Source organism: Schistocerca serialis, chromosome 3 (assembly GCF_023864345.2).
Source record: "Schistocerca serialis cubense isolate TAMUIC-IGC-003099 chromosome 3, iqSchSeri2.2, whole genome shotgun sequence".
In the NCBI taxonomy this organism is placed as follows: domain Eukaryota; kingdom Metazoa; phylum Arthropoda; class Insecta; order Orthoptera; family Acrididae; genus Schistocerca; species Schistocerca serialis.
In genome coordinates this window covers 731,626,084-731,638,211 of record NC_064640.1, presented here as the reverse complement: position 1 = coordinate 731,638,211, position 12,128 = coordinate 731,626,084, and the positions used below count along the sequence as shown (strand labels likewise).

Sequence of the window (12,128 nt, the reverse complement as noted above, 5' to 3'; positions counted from 1 at the left end):
TCTGTCAGAGACAGCAAAGGACTTGGAAGAGCAGTTGAACGGAATGGATGGTGTCTTGAAGGGAGGATATAAGATGAACATCAACAAAGGCAAAACGAGGATAATGGAATGTAGTCGAATTAAGTCGGGTGATGTTGAGGGTATTAGATTAGGAAATGAGACACTTAAAGTAGTAAAGGAGTTTTGCTATTTAGGGAGCAAAATAACTGATGATGGTCGAAGTAGAGAGGATATAAAATGTAGACTGGCAATGGCAAGGAAAGCGTTTCTGAAGAAGAGAAATTTGTTAACATCGAGTATAGATTTAAGTGTGAGGAAGTCATTTCTGAAAGTATTTGTATGGAGTGTAACCATGTATGGAAGTGAAACATGGATGGTAAATAGTTTGGACAAGAAGAGAATAGAAGCTTTTGAAATGTGGTGCTACAGAAGAATGCTGAAGATTAGATGGGTAGATCACATAACTAATGAGGAGGTACTGAATAGGATTGGGGAGAAGAGGAGTTTGTGGCAAAACTTGACCAGAAGAAGGGATCGGTTGGTAGGACATGTTCTGAGGCATCAAGGGATCACCAATTTAGTATTGGAGGGCAGCGTGGAGGGTAAAAATCGTAGGGGGAGACCAAGAGATGAATACACTAAGCAGATTCAGAAGGATGTAGGTTGCAGTAGGTACTGGGAGATGAAGAATCTTGTACAGGATAGAATAGCATGGAGAGCTGTGTCAAACCAGTCTCAGGACTGAAGACCACAACAACAACAACATCCTCCTCTGTTGCAATAACCGAGAACAGTTCCACATGCAACCTCCTTGTTGAAATCGTCAGATTCTGTAGATTTCTGTTCTCATTGCTATCCCTTTCTAGGAGAATCGATACAGTTTTTCACATCTAGAGATTCTGTTGAGCTAAGACGGCCTATAGAAGATTTGGGATTAGCACACTCTTTTCCTGTCAGTTTATGAGGTTACACAAAATTTATGGCTTTTTCATTGTTGACCTGATCAGTAAAAATTTCAGTACATTTGACATAATGATCTTAGATAGTTTTCGATTGTCTTTTCACCCTTTATGCGCACCGACCTGAGTGGCACTATGTGCAGGCCTTTGCTCTTGCATTTCGCTCACTACCAAACACAGGTCAATGCACTGTTCCATGGGAGACTGAAACCACAAGTGAACACACGATATCGCATGGAAACACTGAACGTTCAGCCGGTGCTCACCTAAGGAATTTTTAAGATATTACATGTGGCAACAAAGCTATCAGGTGAGCGAATTGCAACGCTATGTGCCAGCAGACTTCAGGGAGCAGGTGTGTCCTTGAGGTGCCTAGTTTCATGGTGGCTGCTCTAGGTCTTTATTATACACAATTTGTTTAGGAATTAATGACCTGAATATACTGTGTCTTTTGGCCTCAAACAATTTGCATTGGAAAATTGAATGTGGTGCAGTTTTATTGCCCTCCATATCCTTTCTGTGCAAGTGTTGATTGAAGTTCCCATGGCCATTTATTGTTCCTAAAATGAGTTTCATCTATCATTCAAATTATAGGACGTATGTTAAATAATGGGTTTGGCATCATTAGCTTGCAATTTTTTGTTTTTGGATCTTAGTCCAATATTCTGCATGCTGCTTACTAATGCAGCTATGTGGTTTTTCCATCACCTCGGTGATGATTATGACAGTTTTCAGCCCAATAAATAGAGTAGTCACTCCTGTCATTGCCAGTTCAGCGTTGTTCATCGCTGTTAATTCCTGGGTGAACGGGGACCACAGCAGGTTCACCCTGTGACAATCCCTGAGCCTCAGAAGGTCTTTATGGCATTCTGTGATGATCTTTGATCTCGTTTCTGGGGCTGGTAGAGATTTCAGAGCTGCTCGGTTGTCTGAGTGAATGCAACTGCCACAATCCTTGTAGCACCTAGGCAGATTCTCTTCCACACACACTCTCTAATAGCAAAGACTTCCTTCAGTAATATTGTTGCCAGCTTCCCTACTGAGATTGCTTTCTCATGTCTAGGCTGTAACCTGTCCCCAGCACTTTTGTCTGTTTTCAATCCACCAGTAAGCCAGACTGTCTCTCATGAATGGTATTGTGGTTCATTCTTCCACTGCCCCTGACTGCCATTTGTTGTCTTGAAATGTTTATTGAAGCAGCTGGAAGCTATTGTCTAGTTAGCTGGCATTTCCCTGACCATTCCTATACTTAACTACATTTACTAAATTGGTGTGGGATTCTGGATATCCTATAGGTTTCCAAGTTTTAACCTGTATGCCCTTCTGCTGCCTGCGTTGTAACCCAGGGATGTAATGGAGGATTGTCCAGTATACTCTCCATCCCAGCAGTTGGTGTGCTGCTAATTCCGCCTGTTATAGCTAAGGAGACCAGTCTCTGTAGTATGTCAAGCACCTTCTGTTCTACTTTATTCTACTGTACAGTAGCCCCATAGATTATCATAGGTTTTATTACAGAAGTGTATATCCAGTACGTGCTCCTGGGACTTACACACCAGTTTTTACCACAGGCCCTTTTAGTACACATAATAGCACCTTTTCTTTTGGGACAAATATTCTTAATGTGAGAGGTCAAAGATAGTTTTCCATCAAGGGTTATGTATAGATACTTCATTATCAACTCTGATGGTAGAACTTCCTTGAAGAGCATATGATTTCGGTACGTGTGCTGTATATGCTTCCTCATGAACGTTAAAAGTACAGTTTTCACTGTGTTTAGCACACTGGACTCGCATTCGGGATGACAGCAGTTCAAACCCACATCTGGCCATCCACATTTAAGTTTTCCATGATTTCCCTAAATCAGTCCAAGCAAATGTCAGCGTGCTTCCTTTGAAAGGGTGTGGCCCATTTCCTTCCCCATCCATCCCTTATTCAAGCTTGTGCTCTGTCTCTAATAACCTTGATGTTGACAGGACATTAAACATTAATCTGTTCCTCGTCATCCTCCTCCTACAATGTTTTCCTGGGACAGAACCTTAGATTCTATTTCCTGCTGCATTGTTGCACAATGTTCAGAGTGAATTGTGCCATTGTTGTGACATGATTAATTCATCTGTGTATTCTTGGCAAAGTATCCTCCAGTATTTAACTCTTTGACAAGTTCATTCACATCTAGGTTCCACAACTGTGGGGACAAAAGGATCAACATTTTCTCATTCCTCATGGTTCTTCTACCTATCGTCAACTCAGCATGGTCTTCAATCCACCTGGCATATCGTAATCTTAATGCTATGGTCTTCTTGAAACTCTATAATCATAAATTGTATTGCTAAAAGCTCCCTCAATATCTAGGAAGATGCAGGGAGCTGTTTTCTGAACGTATAAAGAATTTTTCCACCTTCCCAACAAGTTCATGATGTGCTGTTTTGCATGATTTGCCAAGTTAATATGCACGTTTGTTTTCACGTAGAGGAACCTAAGTTAACTTCCTTTCCCCAACATTCACATTAACCATATTTTATAATATCATTAGGAGAAAGGAGGATAGACTGATTGGTCTCAATTCCTCAGCCTTGGAACGTTCAGTGTTCCCTGGTTTGGAATGAAAACAACCTTTACTGTCCTCCAAGCATTAGGCTCCTGCTACCAGGCTGACTCTTAGTAGTCAGCACACGTGTCTGGTAAGCCCTCTCTTGTTTGTTGCAATAGAGCCAGAAAGATTCTGTCTCAGCTTGGTGACTTGAATGGTTGAAACATTCGGACCACCCATGTGATGTTTTTGAAATCAACACATTGTCTGACAGATTCTCAGTTCTCCTTTTGGTTACTTGTAAATCATTACCTTCCAGGAACTGAAACCTGGTCTGTGTTACCAGCTAGAGTGCATTGAGGGAAATGAGTTTTGGGAGCAAATCCAGGATCTTTTGTGCTACCCGCCATCCTCCTTCCTTAGAGTGTCTCCTGGGTTGGTTGGTATTCTTGTGGGGATTTTATGAAGTCTGGCTCTAGTAGCTGTACCTTTCACCTCACAGAATATCTCCGAGGGTGATAGTTCCCCTTGCTTAATGGCAGGATTGTATTTGGCAAGGGCATCCCAATATTTTGCCCATTGTATTTTCCTTCTCGCAAAGTTGAACGTTCTTCTTACCTGCTTCCATTGCAGTTCCAAATGATCATTCCATCCAGGTACGCTCCTGTTTGTGCACGTCTTGGTGACTGGACAATTTTCTAAGTATGAGGTCATAATACCAGACATCACTTCATCTGCCATTTCCTCAAGATCTACCGGATTTCTTATCGAAGTTTTGACTTCAGATAAGTTTTAGTTTAAGTCTCTCCTATGTCTGTTTTCCTATGATTCCTATAGGCCATAGTGTGTTTAACACCCATTTGAACCCCAAACTTATTATACATGTGATCAGATAAGGATGGTGCCCACATGGCGTCTGTCTTTAGTCAGACCCAAAAGTATGTCAGTTACTTTTTCCCTTTTTCTACTCCTGAGACTAGATTCCTTATCCCTATTCAAGATCTCTGAATTGCTGTGCAGTAGGTGTTCACATATCTACTCGCCACACTAGGTTGTGAACATTGGCATCATAAACAGCCAACAGTTTATCATTCAGCTGCGAGCAGCTGCCTACCAGTCTCTTCACTTCCTGGGAAGGTTGGTGGTACCTATAGTCAGAAGGTCTGTTTGTTCCCAATTGTAGTTTACAGTCACAAATATTTCTCTTTGATTGCATCTAAAGCTAACAACCTGTTTACCCCACCATAGCACCTGGCCACTCATAAATGAATATATGTAAATAACATACTGAAATCTGTAACTTGCAAATTCAGTGTACAATCTTCCTACAGATAGTGTGTATTTATAAAATGCATTAATTATTTTATTTGTTTGTTTATTTTAATTGCAGCTCTAGTAGAAGAAAACTGTCAAATTGTGCAGAATGTGATTGACACTTTAAAAGTTGATGATGAAGGAAATGCAAAAGTATCTGAGCAAGACAGTAAGAAAGCACTTTCTCAGTTAAAACACCTAATAAAATCTGGAGCTGTTGGTATCATAGTCTATAATTTCAAGTAAGTTTCAGAAAATTTGTTCTGCAATTTCTGTTACATAGTTTCAGAAGATATTACAGTACCATCATTTTTTGTGTTGTCCAAATATAATTTTGTTATTTCTACATCATTCATGTGTAACTGAGTAGCTTGATTTACTTTTAATTTATTTAACTGACCAGTATTGTATGTAATACAGGTAGTGGTTCCACATTTCCTGTTTAACTAAAACTGTCGTAGGTGTTCAGATGATTACCGTGGCACACTACGCCCAGATTGTATTATTCTGTATTATTTGTTGACTTGCCTTTATATTGTAAGGCACAGGTCTATAACCATAGAAAGTGATGTGTTGTAAAGCAGCTTGTGATACAGTCATGAAAAAGCCAAAGTAAAAATGAGCCTGGTCTCAAGACATTCAAATTTGTCTGTCTGTAACATAAAGTGGGAAAACTGGAATGAGAGAATGTGGTAAATGCTACAGAAGAAATACACACTTTTTAGAAGCCAAATGATAAAATGAGACTAAACAGTTAAAAAAAATCACTTAGCATCATAAGATAGTCAGCAAGAGAAAGTAGTGTAACTGAAAATGATATGAACAAACACAGAAAAGGGTGAGAGTATTTTAATAAGTGAATAAGATGACTTTTAGTGTGTTTGGTGCTCTTTAGTAAACTTGTGTGGAAGGCTGCTACAGGACTGCAGGATTTTATTTAAATGGCCCTAGCACAGAAATTGTTTGTTGAAAATTAATGAAAGATCTGGAAATTTTTAATAACACACCTTTATTACTTTGAAACATATATGATCACTTAAATAACCTGACATTTATGTCTCTGTCTTCTTTTATCTTTTCAGTAGCTTGATGAACAACAAATGTGTTATCTGCTGAAATATTAGCAACCTTTTAAATATATTAATATATGGGTACCATTTTACACTTTTTTTCTTTCAGTGAGGATAGTTTTTAGTTCCTCATTTCTTTCAACTTGCTCACTTCCCAAAAAAGATCATAAAGGTGTGTCAACACTAAAATCTGTGTGCATAGCTGATGAAGTAGTGTTGCCTATTGTCAACGAGATAGCAGCTGGCGAATACATTATTGGATCACCAACAGTGTGGAGGCTCAAGTGCTATGAGTATGTGCTAATACTTCTTTGCTTTTGGGGTTAATCTGTTACCATTCATTCTGTGCAGTTGTCAGGAACAGCAACTTCCATCTCCTCACAGCCTCTGAAATTCTCTCTGTATTTAATGTTTTTTAATATTCTATTATCCAAAACCTCTAGCTCCTTATATAAAGTCATTCAGATGGCAAAAAGACATTATGTGTTGACCATGATTATATAGTGCTTTATTTTGGTGTTTTAAGAGATGGACTTGTTATTGTAGTATTGTCTCCCTCCTCCCCTCCGCCCGAACCCATACACACTGTCAGTTTTCAAGATGCAATATTCAAATGTTGCTTTCTCTAACCCGTTCCCCTGCATAGTCCACCAGTGTACAACTTCTTGACTCTTTTGCATCATCCTGTTTGTGTTGTGAGGAGTTTTGGTCCATATCTGTCACCTTTTCTTCTGTTGGTCATGTCTGAATTCTGTAAATTATTAATTACATATAAAACAATCTGCAACAATTTGGGCAGTGATTTTAAATTTCCACCACTATACTATGGACACTAAGCAGCTGTCTTTCCAACATTACCTGCAGCTGTTGAGATAATGTTAGTGTTCTTTCATGGAGATAGTGAGCTTCATAATGGAAGTATTCATGTTGCCTCTTACATTTATTATTTAGATTTTGTTTTTCATCCAACTGCACACACAAAATTCTAATGAAAGCTATCAGTAGATCATGATGACAGTTGAAATCATTTAAAAATGTTGCATTTAGAAGAGGGGTTACTTCGGGGCTAGCTGAGTAGGTAGAGCGTGCAAGTTAGTACAATAGATACAGCACTGGGCTTGAATTCAGTAGGATTGGGGCTCAAATCCCTACCCAGCCTCTATGTTTTCCATGGTTTATGTAAATCACTTACGGCCACTGGTGGGATGCTTCCTTGGAAATGGACATGGGCCATTTTCTTTGTTATCCTTGTCTGATTCGAGTTTTGGCTCATTTCTAATTACCTTCTGATTGATGGGGTGTTCAACTCCAGTTGTCCTTCCTTCGATCCTTCCTGTATGATCAAGGTCACCATAATGCCAAAAGAGCAGATCAGCTTCTTCTGTTAAAAATGACTTCCTGCAATGCTAGAGAAAGCTCACATCCCCGAAAGGTTACAGACGTGACCCCCTGTAAGATGGTTTATTAATCCAGGAAATGAAATTGGCTGACTGATGGCCATGTGGAACATATATAATCAGAGAGTTGATGTTGAAAGTGACTCAAAAATTTTGTGTGTATTTTCTACTGATTGCCCATGTGAGTTGCAAATTTTATTGTTGGCATAGTGACTGAAAGTAACCCTTAAGTGATCAGAGTTAATTGAATTATTTGACAAAAACCTTTAGTCATTCACAATATCAGAGTAACATAACATCTCTTAATTAAACATGTTTTGATGATTATCATGTTGTGTGTGTGTGTGTGTGTGTGTGTGTGTGTGTGTGTGTGTGTGTGTGATAGATAGATAGGTAGATAGATAGAAGAGAGGAGGGGGAGGGAGTGGGAAGATATCAACATGAACAGATAGTTTTCGTGTGCTCATCGTATGTATTGGCCATATTCGTGGCATGAATATTTCACAGTTTTAATTGCTTGGAAACTATCAGATAGAAGTTCATTTTTCCCTTTATCACATGCTCATAGAGTGATTGCCATGTCAGTGCACATGTCATGATAGACTATAGCCATCACCTTTCTAATTCCATACTTGTTGCTAATAAATTGTAATTAACATCTTAAGCAGTGGCATTGTTGTTATCATCATAATTATTTTTGTTATTAATAATATTCCATGCATTTAATTCAGATGCACATAATGTAAAAACATGCTTTGACTGTGGGTGGCATTTTAAATACTGACAATGAACATTGTACTCATCTAGGGCAAAAGCTAAATTCCTAATATTACTGATACAGTGCACGTATGATTTTGACTTACGTATGCCATTACTTTATTTTTATAGGGTTCTATTAAGGGTTCTGGTATCACAGTTGGCACTACCTCACTCTCCAGTGAAGACGTACATTTTAAATGTGCTACACGATATGATCAAAGACCCAACTGTGAGACATTGTTTTAATATGTACGTAGAGTTAATCGTGCTGCGAACGCTAACAGCTTACAGTGACCCGTGTAAAGAGGTTTGTGTAATATTTATTTACTGGCATTTAAAATATGCGCATTCTTTTGTACATGATTTATATTGTAGCTACTGTCTCTGTGGCATGCAATAAAATACTATACTTCAAGTATAAAATAAGGTAGTGATAAACAGGATTTCTTACAAACCAATTTTTGCTTTCATTGTTCTCTGATGTTTCATAATGAGATTAAGTATATTGTTCCTCTTTTAAAGAATATGAGAATCTCTGCAAAAAGTCTCTAGTTGAAATGGTTGTTTCCCATAATACAGTCACTTAAATGGTGGCTAATTCTTTCTTTATTAGATAATTCATAATAATGGAAACATTAAAACATGCTTTTTTAAATACCATTGAAGCTTCACAACTGCACTTGACACACATTTGTTTTCATTTTAAATAGTGTATATTTTTACACAGAGTTATACGCATAACACACTTTCTCAGGTATTTGTAAATTAACAAATTTGATGTGCATATCACTTTAAATTCCCATATCGCATGTGGTGTCTTCACGTGACAGCACAGGATGCACAAGTACTCCATTACAGCAGAACATGGCATGCAGTGTGACTGGTGGTAACATCTCTCATTACTGGACAGGTGCCTTACACAAGTCAGCAGTGGCCTATAGCATACCACACCGTGTGTATACAACCATATTTAATTTCTTGGACAAAGTGGCCACACTAAAAGAATGATGTTCACCTGGTGATGGCATATGACCACCAGGCCAGTCCAGTGTAATGGGGCATACTCATTCATCAGATGGATCCCAGCTTTGTAAACTTGATTAAAAATGCGTGCATAATTTTGCACGTTGTTGTTTGTGTAGACAGCAGGTATCACAATATCCCTAGAAACTCGTTGTGGTGGTGTACATGCTCTTAACGTGATATTGACCCAATTGACAAAGCTGGCAGTGTATTAATTATTTTCCTAAATACTGGCAATATTGTAACATTTCAGAGGGACTTACTAGATGAACAAATGGTGAGAATCCTTCTCTAGACTAAACTTCAACTCGTCTGTGAACAGCACCCATGTTTTTATGAGACTAATTCCTCTGATGAGCTGTAAAGCATAGATTGCAGCCTCTATAAACCAACAATACTCAGTCTGATGGGAAATGTGTGCTGTAGAGGCTACCATGTGGTTGCAATACTTTGCCATAAAATTGTTTGCCCTGCCATCTAATACTCATGGGGGACTGGAATGCAGTTATAAGGGAAGGAGTAGAAGAAAAGGTTACTGGAGAATATGGGCTTTGGACAAGGAACGAGAGAGGAGAAAGACTAATTGAGTTCTGTAACAAGTTTCAGCTAGTAATAGCGAATACCTTGTTCAAGAATCAAAATAGGGGGAGGTTTTGGTATGAAAGCTTTCATGACCGGATGACATATCTTTTGGTAAACCTTCCGGGATGTAAGGTCATGGTCCATGAAACTCTTCAGCTCCTAACGTTTCGTCCAGAGCTGCGCTGGACATCTTCAGTGAGTCTTGCCGACTGACGGGTCGGACGTCTGAGAGCGACTTATGTATCGTAGAAAGTGGGCGTGACCAGAGTTACACGAGATATGCAGAGATAACCTTTGTCAGAGATAAAACTTAACTATCGATCGTAATCTCGTCACAGATAAAACTGTCTAGCAATTCTGTAGTGCTACTGTCCAAATATCACTAAGTTTCATGGTCTCTTCTTTCCTATTAAAATTATCCCTATGTTTATATATTTCAATTGCTTCTCTACAAAGCCGTGGGTAATAGTTGGTCGTCGTAGATAAAATTTTTGTTTCAGAAAACTTCACTTGATGATTTCCTGGCTGAAAAGCGTGTTCTGCTGCAGGCGATTTATCTGTTTTTCCTAATCGGCAAAGACTTCTGTGTTCTTTTAGCCGTGTATTTACGCTTCTTTTTGTTGTTCCAACATAAACTTTACCACATGAACACGGAATTTTATATACATCACTGGCTGATAGAGGAGCGCGTTTATCTTTTACAGACCGAAGAACATGACAAATTTTCTTCGTTGGTCTAAAAACAGGTCTAATATCATGTTTACTTAAATTCTTTCCAATCTGATCTGTTACTTTCTTTATAAAAGGGAGAGAGACTGTATTCTTCCATCGTTTTTCGGACTTGTCCTTAAGCTTATTGTTGTTTGGGTGCAGAATTCTGCTTACTTCTTTCTTTGAGTAGCCATTTTTCTCAAAAGCGTGCTTCAGATGTTTTAATTCGTCGTCTAGATACTCCGGCGTGCAAATCCGTCTGGCTCTGTCAACGAGACTTGTAATCACACCTCTTTTTTGTTTTGGATGGTGGTTAGAGTTTTTATGCAAGTATCTGTCTGTGTGCGTTATTTTTCTAGAAATCTGTTGTTTCAATCTTCCATCTGTCTGTCTCATAACTAAAACATCCAAAAACGGTATTTTGTTATCATTTTCTCTCTCCATGGTAAACTGGATTCTTGGATTTATATTATTAAGATAATCAAAAAATTCGCCTAAGGCTTCTCTACCATGTGGCCAGACCACAAATGTATCGTCTACATACCGATACCAGCGAGATGGTTTCTTATCTGCTTTTTCCAAGGCTGACTGTTCGAATTTCTCCATGTAGAAATTAGCTACTGCAGGAAAATACAAAAAACTTAAGAAAGATCCTACAGCCAGCGTACTACGGAAAACAAATAATTTGATAAAATGGGCCACTTCTATTCAAAAAGAAGAAAAAAGAGCTTTATTGAAGACTGAAGCTGTGTGTCCTGGACTCTATGGCCTACCCAAGGTACATAAGAAGGACCTACCTCTGAGACCGATTGTTAGTACTATCAATTCTCCTACGTACGAAATAGCAAGATATCTAACAACTCGTTTACAACCATATTTTGGAAAAACGGACTCCTATATAAAGACCTCACGTCATTTTATTGAGCAAATTGAAGGTTTAATTCTGACTCCTGAAGATATTTTAGTAAGTTTCGATGTAGTATCTTTATTTACTATGATTCCAGTTAATGAAGTTATGGATTTTATAACGGATATTTTTCCAGAAGATCTGACTGCTCTTTTCAGACACTGTCTTACTTCCAGTCATTTCCAATGGAATAATGAGTTTTATGAACAACTTAATGGCGTAGCAATGGGTAACCCATTGGGTCCTGCAGTAGCTAATTTCTACATGGAGAAATTCGAACAGTCAGCCTTGGAAAAAGCAGATAAGAAACCATCTCGCTGGTATCGGTATGTAGACGATACATTTGTGGTCTGGCCACATGGTAGAGAAGCCTTAGGCGAATCTTTTGATTACCTTAATAATATAAATCCAAGAATCCAGTTTACCATGGAGAGAGAAAATGATAACAAAATACCGTTTTTGGATGTTTTAGTTATGAGACAGACGGATGGAAGATTGAAACAACAGATTTCTAGAAAAATAACGCACACAGACAGATACTTGCATAAAAACTCTAACCACCATCCAAAACAAAAAAGAGGTGTGATTACAAGTCTCGTTGACAGAGCCAGACGGATTTGCACGCCGGAGTATCTAGACGACGAATTAAAACATCTGAAGCACGCTTTTGAGAAAAATGGCTACTCAAAGAAAGAAGTAAGCAGAATTCTGCACCCAAACAACAAAAAGCTTAAGGACAAGTCCGAAAAACGATGGAAGAATACAGTCTCTCTCCCTTTTATAAAGAAAGTAACGGATCAGATGGAAAGATTTTAAGTAAACATGATATTAGACCTGTTTTTAGACCAACGAAGAAAATTTGTCATGTTCTTCGGT

General features: G+C 38.5%; 1 protein-coding gene across 1 annotated transcript in view; it reads left to right on the top strand.

Moving 5' to 3' along the window:
- The window catches only part of LOC126470591 (CLIP-associating protein 1-A-like), a 252,097-nt gene that overhangs the window by 229,517 nt on the left and 10,452 nt on the right, over nucleotides 1-12,128 (top strand). Inside the window, 2 exon segments of the mRNA XM_050098545.1 lie at nucleotides 4,880-5,045; nucleotides 8,159-8,336. Coding sequence (XP_049954502.1) covers nucleotides 4,880-5,045; nucleotides 8,159-8,336 — 344 coding nt within the window.